The sequence below is a fragment of the Doryrhamphus excisus genome, chromosome 8 (genome assembly GCF_030265055.1).
Source record: "Doryrhamphus excisus isolate RoL2022-K1 chromosome 8, RoL_Dexc_1.0, whole genome shotgun sequence".
NCBI lineage: Eukaryota > Metazoa > Chordata > Actinopteri > Syngnathiformes > Syngnathidae > Doryrhamphus > Doryrhamphus excisus.
The window spans coordinates 2,335,402-2,348,892 of NC_080473.1; the positions used below are offsets into that span (position 1 = coordinate 2,335,402).

The 13,491-nt window shown below is 43.8% G+C and overlaps 1 protein-coding gene across 4 annotated transcripts in view; it reads right to left on the reverse strand.

Annotated features, from left to right (window-relative positions):
* Positions 1–13,491, reverse strand: part of LOC131135124 (alpha-actinin-4) — a 44,819-nt gene that overhangs the window by 3,077 nt on the left and 28,251 nt on the right. The window contains exons 6-21 of one of the 4 annotated variants that reach the window (XM_058081048.1): positions 12,984–13,062; positions 12,442–12,523; positions 9,046–9,131; positions 6,479–6,571; positions 6,283–6,408; positions 5,450–5,554; positions 5,227–5,374; positions 4,926–5,076; positions 4,745–4,853; positions 4,494–4,634; positions 3,967–4,149; positions 3,664–3,798; positions 3,397–3,576; positions 3,154–3,300; positions 2,972–3,004; positions 2,254–2,334 (exon numbers count right to left, since the gene is read on the reverse strand). In XM_058081048.1, coding sequence (XP_057937031.1) covers positions 2,254–2,334; positions 2,972–3,004; positions 3,154–3,300; positions 3,397–3,576; positions 3,664–3,798; positions 3,967–4,149; positions 4,494–4,634; positions 4,745–4,853; positions 4,926–5,076; positions 5,227–5,374; positions 5,450–5,554; positions 6,283–6,408; positions 6,479–6,571; positions 9,046–9,131; positions 12,442–12,523; positions 12,984–13,062 — 1,879 coding nt within the window. Of the gene's footprint in view, positions 1–2,253; positions 2,335–2,971; positions 3,005–3,153; positions 3,301–3,396; positions 3,577–3,663; positions 3,799–3,966; positions 4,150–4,493; positions 4,635–4,744; positions 4,854–4,925; positions 5,077–5,226; positions 5,375–5,449; positions 5,555–6,282; positions 6,409–6,478; positions 6,572–9,045; positions 9,132–10,646; positions 10,733–12,441; positions 12,524–12,983; positions 13,063–13,491 lie in introns of all 4 variants that reach the window. The other 3 variants (XM_058081047.1, XM_058081050.1, XM_058081049.1) reach the window with 3 other exon arrangements.

Genomic DNA, 13,491 nt, shown 5'->3' on the forward strand with positions numbered 1-13,491 from the left:
CCATGTTTAGACTTGGTATCAACATGTTTAGACTTAGTATGAACACATTTGGACTACGAATCAACATGTTTAGACTTAGTATGAAGCACATTTAGACTAGGAATCAACATATTTAGACTTAGTATGAAGCACATTTGGACTGAGTATCACCATGTTTAGACTTGGTATCAACACATTTGGACTGGGAATCGCCATGTTTCGACTTCGTAAGAACACATTTGGACTGGGAATCAACACGTTTAGAGTGGGAATCAACACGTTTAGAGTGGGAATCAACACGTTTAGACTTTGTATCACCATGTTTAGACTTGGTATCAACACATTAAGACCGGGTATCACCATGTTTAGATATGGTATCAACACATTTGGACTGGGAATGACCATGTTTAGACTTAGTATGAACACATTTAGACTGGGTATCACCATGTTTAGACTTGGTATCAACATGTTTAGACTTAGTATGAACACATTTGGACTACGAATCAACATGTTTAGACTTAGTATGAAGCACATTTAGACTAGGAATCAACATATTTAGACTTAGTATGAAGCACATTTGGACTGAGTATCACCATGTTTAGACTTGGTATCAACATATTTGGACTGGGAATCGCCATGTTTCGACTTCGTAAGAACACATTTGGACTGGGAATCAACACGTTTAGAGTGGGAATCAACACGTTTAGAGTGGGAATCAACACGTTTAGACTTTGTATCACCATGTTTAGACTTGGTATCAACACATTAAGACCGGGTATCACCATGTTTAGATATGGTATCAACACATTTGGACTGGGAATGACCATGTTTAGACTTAGTATGAACACATTTAGACTGGGTATCACCATGTTTAGACTTGGTATCAACACATTTGGACTGGGTATCACCACATTTGGACTGGGTATCACCATCTTTAGACTTGGTTTCAACACATTTAGACCGGTATCACCATGTTTAGACTTGGTATCAACATATTTGAACTGGGAATCACCATGTTTAGACTTGGTATCAACACATTTGGACTGGGTATCACCACATTTGGACTGGGTATCACCATCTTTAGACTTGGTATCAACACATTTAGACCGGTATCACCATGTTTAGACTTGGTATCAACATATTTGAACTGGGAATCACCATGTTTAGACTTGGTATGAACACATTTAGACTGGGTATCATCATGTTTAGACTTAGTATGAACACATTTAGACTGGGTATCATCATGTTTAGACTTAGTATGAACACATTTAGACCGGGTATCAACATGTTTAGACTTAGTATGAACACATTTAGACCGGGTATCAACATGTTTAAACTGATGTCGGTAAGTTAATACTAGCAATCAACACATGGATGCTTGCTATTTACGTATTTCCCATATCAACATGTTTATCCATCCAGTATGTTCACACTGGGTACAAACAAAGTGTATGTGCATCTGTTCTGTGCATGTTTACACATCAAGGTGTTACATGTTGATACCAAATGCTGATCTGTGTATGTATGAAACGTTGATGCTGGGTGTGAACTACTAAAGCGCCACAATTGCGGCCATATATTTCTACAGGTGCTGTAACTATGTCATATGTGGACCCGCAGACACCCTGTGAGGGCTTAAGGCCAGCAGCAGTACCAGGCTGTTTCCTGTAGAAATGAGCAGAGCCCGGAAATCATCTGACACCATCTGTCCTGAGCGCTTCTGTGGGGCCACAGCGTAGGACAACACAGGCCGGGGTGGGAGGTAGGTCGGAAGGGGGGGTGTAGAGGGAGTGAGAGGACAGCGATGAAAGAAAAGTAACAGGATGATAAACATGGAAAAAGACAAATGTTGGGGAGGAGGAAGAGGGAATAAAAAGAGATAAGAAGCACAAAGAGTCAATGCGGAGAGCAAAGTCAAAACCCACGTCTGAACAGTGATGGAACAAAGCAACAGAGACCCCTGGTGGACATACGGGTACATTGCTTCTCTGCACTCCATGCTGACGGCGTCCACCATGACCCACCCTAACCAGCCCGAGAGCAGGAAGGCTGGCACTGACCAGAAACAACTCCTTCCAATAAGAATCTTATTAGACAAAGGAAATGTTTTTGTTTGGACATTTGGAAATGTCCAAAGGACATTATTAAAAACAGAAGAAATATAAAAGTAGAATATAACTCGTGTAAATTTCAGGAGTTGAGGATTGGCAAGTGACATCAGCCCCCCTGCTCCGAGGAGGAGGCCACAGCAACATTTCCCCCATCGGATCCTACCTGCTTGTCGTTCTCCACGTCATAGCCCAGACTGATCAAACAGGCCTTGAACTCCTCAGCCATCAGGGCCCCGCTGTGGTCCTGAGGCGGGCCAATGACAGCCAATGACAGAGCGGCACATCATGACCACCCAAGCCATCGCAACACAGTAGGTAGGTGGTGGTGGTGGTGGTGGTGGTGGTGGGATGGACCGTGTGATGATCCGTGGCATGCAGGACGGATGCAGGGATGATGGGACAGGTGGGAGACAGACACGGATGACTGTTTAGACAACGTCCACACGCATATGTGGACACACTTGCATGCACAACAACACATCTTGAATCACATATGGTGTGGAAATGATGGGATATCTGCCTGGCATACAATGATGCTGTCCCATCATACTGAATGATTTTTTTTTTTACATTTAGTTAGATGGACACAAAGAAAGTATAAAAAAAAAAACAACATGGTGGTGCCACAGGAGGACAATGACGAGACAATAGGACAGACAAACATGAGAGAAGGTGGGTCGAATGTGGGTGCATGAGTGAGACCCGTTGCATGGTGCACATACTGACAAACAGTAACCCCTAGTGGTGATAAAAAAGAAGTCCTACCATATAAAACAGCATATTTCATACCTTTCTTGCAGTAGGTAATAATATTTCAAGTGGAAGAGTGTCCCACATAAGAGCACTCACCCGTGCTAAACAAAATTAATACTAATACTCACTCGCTTGGCTCCCCTCTCACCCCCTCCTCTGGTCTAAACATTAGCATGGACATGAATGTTGGCCTCATAAATCAGTCCAAGTCATACAACACAATTAAGTTCAACAGAAAACTAGTAATTAGTAGTTAAATGTTTTAAAGTACACAAAGTGTAGCTCTGAGTGTGGATTTTGGGCGCCTGACCTTGTCAAAGTGGTTGAAGGAGGCGCGGTACTCGTACAGCTCCTCCTGGCTGATGCCCTTGGCGTCACGTGTCAGGATCTGGTTCTCGATCTCATTGATGGTCCTGGCGATGGTGGTGAGCAGCTGCTCCCAGCCCACACGGATGTGCTGCAGGGAGACGCGCATTGAAGCCTCATCGTAAGCGTCCATCGGGTTGTCTTTGTGCAAGTTATGTAGCACACAAGATCCGTCGGGATGCATTACCTCCATGGAGTAGGCCGTGTATACGTTGTCAAAGATGAGGGCCTCCTGGATGTGCTGGTGGACGCCCTCAAGCTGCTCGATGTTGGGCTTGTAGTCCACGATGCTGCGCTCGTACTCCTTCAGGTTGGTCAGCTGGTCCTCCAGGGTGCCGATCATCTCGATAGATATCGTGCCAATTTCCTGTTAACACAACAGGCGGTCCGTGCTGACGTTATCCCTTGAAAACACGGAAGCTGCACGACATCGACCGACAGACCGACTCCTCACCTCCATCTTGTTTTGTATCCAGGGGCCGACCACGTTCGCTTGTTCAGCAAAGTTGCGTCTCAGGTTGTCGTGGGACTGCTGCTTGCGAAGCTCCTCCTGCAGGGCCTTGTCACGCTGCGGCACCAACTTCTGTGCCTGCACGCGAATAATTGCTTGAGCTTCAGGTCATGACGGACGATGCTACAGATTATGTGTTTTCTCACAGAATCGAAATTTCATCCAGATAAAAAACTATAATCCAACAATCAAATAACAAACAAGAATCTGAATTCTTTAACATGCACACACAAGCACACGCTTTACCTGCTCCCACTTGCTGTCAATGCTCTGCGGCGTGATGGTGGTGTACGGGTTGATCCCGCTCAGCTTGATGCCGTTGTGCTGGGCGATCTTCTGCACTTCGGCGTGGAAGGCCTGGATGGCCTCGCGCTCCCTGTTGGCGTCCGGCAGGGTGGACTTGAACTGTTCGTGAGCGTGGATCAGACTCTGATGGAGCAAATGGAAGCATTTTCGAGCTTAACAATGGCTACATGAACTGAAATACAAATTAGAAGGCATTCAGAAGAGACATTCAAAGACGTGGTATTCTTCGCTGGACACCAGGTGTCATTAATATTACTGTAATTCTTTTTATGTCTAGATATTGGGTAATGGTGTAGAAATTACTACAAGTGTGTTATTTCATGTCTAGAGGGTGCTAATAACGTTTTGTTTTGAAATCACACTTAGAATAAGGGTCAAACTGGTTTTCTACTACGAAAATATTCCATTTATAAACAAGGTCTCCTGTTTTGCAGAAATTCACTGGAACCAATTAATAGCGATTGTACCTGGATCTCCTCGATGTTGTGGACGATGAACATGTCCTGCAGGTCCTCCATGGCGCTCTCCATCCAGTTGTTGAAGGGCGCCGCCCTCTTGGCGTACTCAAGGTAGAGCTCATCTATGGACTCCAGCACCTTCTCAGTTTTCTGAGAAGAAAAATGATTGACAAAGATGAACATGCTCACTCCCTGTCTCTCTCAAAGTATGAAGATGATGTCATGGATCAGATCTGAGGTGGGAACAGCAGGCGACAAACCTGCAGTGACTCCCTGCGGCTTTGGGTGAGCGCTCCCAGACAGTCCCACTGATCGCAGATTTTCTGACAGCGAGCGTTGACGCTGGGAGAGTCGTAGTAGTCCAGCTCACTGGAAAACATTTGCGTGCATTGAGTTTGATTGCAAATCTTTCCATGTCCCGTCCATGTCCCGATCCCTCACTTGAGCTCCTGCGCGATGGCGGCAATCTGTTCCATCCTGTCCTGATGTGCTGCCAGGTCGCTCTCAAAGGCCTGGTGTTTCCGCAGCAACGCCTTGACCTCCGACAGCGTGGCGGTCTCGTAGTCCTTTTGAGTCAGCATGGCCTCCTTTCCTGCACGTGGGATGCAATCAAACATCTTTTTAGAGTGACACTCATCCACGCGTCCCACAAGAAAATAGCTAGCTAGAAATGTATTATGGTAGATGACCAGCATGTATTCCCCCGGGCATCCTCCAGTTGAAAAAACTCAACACATTTTACCATCGGTCCAAGATTCGTGGATGGAGGCCTTCTGCCGGAACTTCTCTGCCAAATGATCCAGTCTCTCCAAGCGTCTGATCTCGTTGAGGAGCCACTCCTCGTAGCCTTTCTCCGCCCCCTCTAGGGTGTGCCACGCTCTGTTGATGTCCTGACAAGCACACGCGCAAGGGATAAGGGAGCTTGTCCAACATGTCCCATGTAGCATGAAGGGGAGCGTACGTACAGCCACCATGTGTCCCTCTGACGGCATGAAGGCGGGTCTGCCGCCAAGTCTCAGTTTCGTCTGCAGCGTGTTGAAGTTGATCTCCAGCTGACATTTCTCCTGGACCTGCAGGACCAACACCAGCAGTTAGAAGCAACACACACACATCGGCATCTGACGCTTAAGTATTGAAAGCACAATGGGCGGAGCCTGCTTCTCTTGACACTCCTCTGGCTGACACAAGTGGTTGTTGATATAGGCCAAATCGAAACAGAAACTAACCATTGCTTGCACATTTTGTTGTGATTATATCCAGAGACATGTGGAAAATAGTTGATAAAAGAATTTGTCAACCTGCAGCAGTTTGTTGACATGCTTTTCCTCCAAATGTGGTATATTTATTATATTTTTATTTATTTATTACTACAATGCAAAAGTGGAAAAGAAACATGCAAATCTTTCCTCCAGTCCCTAACAATGTAAAGAAAAACAAAAAAAGCTAAATGGGTGAAAGTGTACTGCCATGCTTTAACTTTGAAACTTATTTTGCATTGAGCAGGAAGTCACTGTGTGCACTTTAATGCTGTGGCTTAGTGATAACTGTGGCTGGGTATCGCTTGAATTTGAACGATTCCTGATTCCAATACTTTTAAGAGGCAGGGTCATGAACGTTTGTGTGGTTTAAATGAGGGTGCTGACCAGAGTTCTGTTTGGATAAAAGGTCTGAACTTTGCTTTATTTTGAACTGGATGAGTTGTTGGACGTAGTCGGGTTTGCCACCTAAGTGGCTTCCATGTTACAACCCTGAACTATCAAGTGGGAGACGTTAGTTTAAACTGAGAGAGGATGTGAACCTTGGGTGGCTTGTGGACACGGCGGTAGTCTCTGAAGTCCTCCAGCTTCTGCTGCATCTCAGACATGGTCTTCTCTGGGTTTCTGTTCTCCAGCCAGGGGATGGTGCGACGGATCCACTCCAGAAGCTGGACAGAAAGACGCAATTAGCCACATGGACGCAATAACATCTGTACGGGTGCGTGGACGTGTACTCACCGCGCTGGCCAGTGTCTCGTAGTCCTGCATCAGGTGCTCGTTCTCCTGATTGACGGCCAGCACTTTGCAGATACGATTGGCGGCGGTCTCGGCCTATCAGAGCACACATTGGTGAGAGGCGCTCGCGACTGGCTGGAGTGACATTCGCGGCGTTTAGTCATTCTTAACTACACTGTTAGAGTTCCTTTGGTGTGAACACACGAGCAGTGATTGGGAGCTAACCTCCTTTCTAGGCACGTTACATTCAAAATGGCACCCGTGCTTAACAAAGTGCAAAAAACACACTAAAGCCAGCAGCCTCGCCGGACTAATGAAAACATGCTGGAAACTGCTGGCGGTTAGTTTCATGTTCCTCAGTCTCACACACGCAGACACACACAGTGTGTGTAAAAACGCCATGCGTCTCAAGTCGGTCCATACATGGAGTTACAGGTTCACGTGGCGCTGTCGTCCCGTGCTTGAAATCCTACGATTTAACTACTGTACTGCTGGAATACAAAAACAACACAACTTCAAGACTGACTATTGGTAAAAAAAAAAAACAAAAAAAAAAACATTTCTATACCGAATCTAGATTGCATGAATGAACATCACATTTTATTACAAAACATTTGGAATTGTTGAAGCAAAATGACAAGAGTGACGTTGCCTTGTGTTTCTCAAAGCAATTTAAACAGGTCCGTGTTATTTTATGCAGCTCATCCATTTATTTGATTATTTTATTTGTAACTCCAGGACCGTCTAGTTCAGGGGTCAGCAACCCGCGGCTCCAGAGCCGCATGTGGCTCTCCAGCCTCTTTGTTGCGGCTCCCTTTGCAATGCTTGAATATTTTTTAGCACCCGTGTGGTGAAAATGCACGTCTTTGTTATGAGTTTACAAAAATCCAACTTTGTGTGAGACCATGAATGCATCCTGACTGAGTTCTGACTGGTGACTGAATGAGCATGAAGCGAAATGAGAAGGGAAATGAGTAATACTTTGAGTTATTAATTATTATTAATGAGTTATTTGACGATTCTAAAAAATAAATTAGAGCTCATTTAAAAACAAAAGTTTATCTCCAGTACTAGCAAGAGTACTCCAACTCGTCTTTTTTTTTCCCTCCAATGTTGTTTTAAACATACAACGTTTTGCGGCTCCAGGCTATTTTTCTTTAGTGGGCAAGTGGGTGAAATGGCTCTTTTCATAGTAAAGGTTGCCGACCCCTGGTCTAGTTCAATGGCTTTGAGAGAAACAAGGGTAATGTTAAAAAGCAAAGAAGCATAAGTCGAGCGTTCCCATCAGGATGCTGCAGTGAGGAGTACCCACAATACTGCCATATCATTACTTATACATGCAGTACAGTGGGAAACGCCTCACTGCTTCTTTTTAAGACACTTGTATTGCCACATTCCCACCAAGCAGTTTGGTAAAATACTTTTTTCCGCCTGTTTCCATGGACACAAGTCATAAAGGTAATGGGGGGATCAATCTGACTTACAGCTGTTTTTAGATAGTGTAAAACACTAACTTTGACACCCTAACATTAGGAAACACATTAACTAAAATCGCCATTTTTCAAAAAATATATGTTTCGTGGAATACTACAGTCTAATATAAGTCAAAATACACTGGAAGTCAAGTTATATGTAGTATTGCATCAGTAACGATGTTAGATGACATTACCTTTCACACGGCATGGAGACTGGCTACTGAGCCGGTAGAGCCGAGCCGACATGTCATGGCTGACAACCAGTGGGGGCAGGGGGTAAGGTTTTCCTCTCAGTCAGTGTTGAAGTGGTACATTTTTTACATTGTTATTTTGTGTGTACAGGGCTCTTATGTTAAAACCCGTATTTAGAAAGTCAAACAGGTTTTCTATGCTATATGAAAATATTCATTTATTATTGGATCCTACTTGTGGGGAATTCACTTCTCACGGTCGGGTCTGTAGAAGCCAATAACGTTGCCATCATTGAAATGATTAACTAAATGACTAAACGTGTGAGTGTGCATGGTGTGTTGCATAAAAGGCATGGAAACAAGGCGATCAAACAGCCGCAAACATTTATCTTCGGCGTCAGACATAATGAGCGCAGCAGAAATAGCGCTTCGACCTGCATTCTTACACCAAATCAGCCTGCATGAATCCACGTTTCTACGAGTCCATCAGGTTGCCACGCTGTTATGCAACACAACATGCTCACACACACGTTTAGCGCCAATCATTTCCAAGACATCTGTGCTTCGGTATGCTACCTTGCCGGTTTATGCGATTGTCATTTGTTTTCATCTCTAATGTAATCTCTTGTATCTGAAATTTGACTTATCAAATATTAATTTTTAAAAGTTTGGCACTTGTACTTTGATGAGGGTTTTGTCACACCGTGCTGACAACCGCAGGAATGAAAGGACTTGTACATTGTAATTACGTGCATTCAAAGACATAACGTATATTCACACTATTTAAGTCACATTAGCCAACTGAGGTGTGAGGTGGACCGTCTTGGCAGAAATGAGGCGCAGGATGGGAACGCTCTGTTGTTGCTGCTGCACAGGAGTGTGGATGAAAACATGAGCGGCTCACCTTCTGAGCGCCAGAGAAGGCGTGATAGAAGCAGGAGACATAGGTCATAATGGCCTTCTCGTCGGGCCTCAGCGTGCCCACGATGTCTGCGCAACACCCGCCCCACAGCGAGCGAGGGTAAGAGGAAAAAGAGAGAGAGAGAAGACAGAGTGAAGCCAAAGCGACCCAAAGCAACGCAGCGCTCGCCTGGAGCAGGACATCCACTTTAGAAGGGCGCCTGCGGCTTGACGCTCCACCTAGAAACAGCGACAACACCCCCGGGCCACGCCGTGGGGGTCTTTCTGGAGATATTGGAGCATCAAGCATCACGTTGGGACACAAACATCCTTTTTTCTGGTTTAACACATCCTGGTGAAAGCAGCAGGGACCTCAAACGCATTTCTTTCATTTCAATTTGTTTTTAACTTATCCAACTTCAATAAGCTTCGTAAATGTTCCTTTTGTAATATTAGGGACTTTATTTCCAGAATATTTTCCACTTTATTTTCATAATATTGTAACTTTTCAAATATTGCAACTTTAATTTCCTTTGTTTGTCATCGTACTACGACTTTCAAAAAAAGTCAACTCTGTTACTAAAATGAAACTACTTTTCCTCGTAATATCACAAGTGTATTCTGCTTTCTTGTTAGCATACGCCTTCTTTTCTTTAATATTTTGACTTGTTTCTTGTAAAATGACCATTCTTGTTTTAAATTTGTCAACTTATTCTCAAAGTTTTTCTGCAACATATTTTTCCACAGAATGACAACTTTATTAGTCGTTTTATTCATTTCTCATAATGTTACGACTTTGATAATTTTTTTCTTTAACATTTCAACTTTATGCTACTAAAGTTATCCTTGTAAACTTATGATTTTTTTCTTGTTAGATTGCAACGTTTTTCTCTTAATATTTTGACATTATATGTAAAATTATTGTTGATTCCCCCATCTTATTGTTATATTTTTAGAAAAAAGCTGAAAAAAGGAAGCAGACCGTGGGCTGCACTTTGCACACTGCTGCCGTAGACTATTGAGCAAACAAGATGGTAATAAGCCATGAACGTAATTTGGAAAGGACAAAAAAGGTGGACGGTCTTCCAGTCAGAGGCCAACAAGGTGGGAAAGTACGAAGGGGGGAAGGACAAATGCATTTAGATATGTAAATAAAAGGGATTGTGGTGCATTACTAATGACAACAGCATCCTCTGTGCTTCACCATGAATTCATCCATGAACTTCAACTTGTTCTTAACGCCACACCACTAACACTCCTACCAGAAACATCAGTTCTACTCAAACAGTCGAGAAATCCCTCCCCTATCCACCAGCACATTTCAGAACTAAGACCTTAAAAAAAACTTGACAAAACGGTCTTTGGATATCTTTTAAAAGTGCGATATAAATCAAATAATTATCACAATCACAAAACACCTGCGGCTTTCACCGGTTGAGTTATGTCTGTTGTGTGTTTGTGTCCCAACGCATCCTGAACGTCCACCTAGTCCAGGCTGTAAGGAAAGCTGTAAAGAGGGCGTGCACGGCCATGCTGCACGAAGAGGTGGCGTTTGTTAGTAACGGGAGGGTAAAACAGACAAAGGGCTGCGAGGACATAGGGTACCTTCTGGGCTCCAGAGAAGGCATGGTAGAAACTGGACACATAAGTCATTATGGCTTTCTCATCTGGACGAGCAGTGTTCACAATGTCTATTGGGGGGGTAGGACGTGGTTATGAGGACCCAAGACATGTGATTAAACATGTACACACGTACAGTACATTCACAGGTGCTGTGTCTCAAATGGTGCCCAGAAAATTTTATACTTTAGCGATTCCACGATTTTACGATTCCATTTTTTTGATGCAAAAAAGGACCGAGTGGTTAGCGCACAGGCCACACAGCTAGGAGACCCGAGTTCGATTGCACCGTCGGCCATCTCTGTGTGGAGTTTGCATGTTCTCCCTGTGCATGCGTAGGTTTTCTACTGGGTACTCCGGTTTCCTCCCACATTCCAAAAACATGCTAGGTTAACTGGCAACTCCAAATTGTCCATAGGTATGAATGTGAGTGTGAATGGTTGTTTGTCCATATGTGCCCTGTGATTGGCTGGCCACCAGTCCAGGGTGTACCCCACCTCTCGCTTGAAGACAGCTGGGATAGGCTCCAGCACCACCCGCGACCCTCATGAGGATAAGCGCTAGAAAATGAATGAATGACCAACACTTTTTAAATGAAACCTGCCTTACTTTCTGCTGTGCCTATAGTACAGCAACTTGTAAGGACAACTAAATAAACAGGTCACTATTCAGTTCAACATGGCAGTTAAGATAATTACACATCCATCAATACTTCTCTTCAATAATATTTCAATCAAACTGCGTGGTGTTCATTATTTCCACAGCTTACGTACACATCCATTTTGCTATTAAACATTCCAATTATGAAATAATAATTATCGAAATGACAACACAGCCGAGGTCAAGTCAACACACAAAAAAACTTAAGCCAAAAGAAAATTAATCATAAAAGAAAAGCAACAACAAGTAACTGTAGAACGATATTTCTGTAATGGAGTTGACTGTGTACAAGGTGCAATTGGCCTTTTTTTCACGGAACTAGCTGTTACAAATGCGATGAGGACTTTTCTTTCTTTAATGTTGTACACATATGCATCTCACCGCTGACTTATTTTATCCAGAATTTTGAATAATAAAGCTCGAGGCTCCACAACAGGAACCGCTCTTTGCTTCCGGCTTAGTCGTTCTCATCATTTGCCACGGAAGAGCAACAGCAAATCAAGAGTGGACTTTCATGTCAGCTAACTGTTGTCATGTGATGTTTGTGACTTGGGTTAGTGTCATAGTGGTATCGAATCAAGACCACAATATCCAACGGTTCCATAGAGATAGATGTATTGTTGCACAGAAGTGTATTTTTGACATGCATGGTGTACCCCTGCCTCTCCAAGATTCTCCTAAGTGAGGACAAGCGGCATAGAAAACGGATGGATGCATTATTTCCAGGCTTTGATGAGCCACATAAAATGATACAGTGGGCTGAATCTGGCCACCGGGCCTTGAGTTTGACACGTGTGTCTTGCAAAATATTCTTACTGACACGCAAGCGACACAAGTCTTCCATTTGAGACACAGCAATATAAGACACACATGACACATGACGCAGGCAAACAGGAAATGCACAGGCAACATGACAAACGGACATCATTTCTAAAAGATTCAGAGAAGTAAATGTGCACAACACAAGCATGGCAGCAACGAGGGGAACTCCTGGTGGTGTCACAGCACTTTTTAGTTACACAATGTCAAATCAACACGACAAAACAAGCCACATGAAGAGAGAAATGGTTATCTACATCGGTGCAACTCAGCGACACGCCGGGGCGTGCATGCGGCTTACCTTCTGCGTCCAACATTTTGGGGATGTCCAGGTACTTCTCAGCCACCTCGAAGGCATTGTTCAGATTGGTCACAGGATCGTCCTGCATCAATTAGTCACAGTGTCAGTGTTTCTACTTACCATATTTTGATCTTAAAGGGGACCTATTATGCTTTATTCACTTTTCTGACCTGTAAATGTAGTTAGAATGTTGTATTCTTGTGTTAAACAATGCCAATGTTTCAGATAATGAGGGCTGCGGATTTGAGAGTTGCTCTGAACGCTGTGTTTTCCTAACACTTGCCTGCCTCTCCTCCTCCCCGCTCTGCTGCACTATTTCGTCTCCGGAGTATGACCGATTACAGCGGAGTGGGCATGGCCGGAGGCAGGCCATGGGTGGAATAAATTAAAACAAACCGTTTTGGAAATCCAAGGAAATACAGCTGGAATAGGTGCAGATTCTGGAAAATCTCAAAAGCTTTCTGTGTGTAGCTGCTTTATAGGAGTCCACCACACAGCATAATAGGCCCCCTTTAATACATCATCTTGCTGGTCGTTCAAACCTTTCTGAGCTTGTCGTAGTCGATGAGTTCCGGTCTGTGTCTGTGGATCAGGGCGTTGAAGGCGAGACCGTCCTTCCAGCTGGAAGACACGTGTGACCACTTCATTAGTGGAATAATTGCCGTTAAAATAATCATCTATTACTATTACTTGTGTTCCTCAAATGTCCACAACGAGGACAATAAAGTCACCCAGTCATGATAATATTATCATATTGTCATAAAAAGCAGATATACATTGACACATTTGTAACCGTCTGTTATTTGCAGTGTGATGCAGGACACCCACACCCTTGGTAACGTTTTCTCCACCAGGGGGCGATCTTTGTACATATTTCAGCTAGAAATACAATATGTCTCTGGCAGTATCAATTAAAAAAAAGACCCAAAAATATTCTCAGCATACCAGTTGTGCTCGTGTTGTAACAGCACAGCAACACAGAGTCCTCAATAAATTAATAAACAACAAAGTTGTTTACAGCACCATGTACCCCCTCTTATCTGTGCAAAG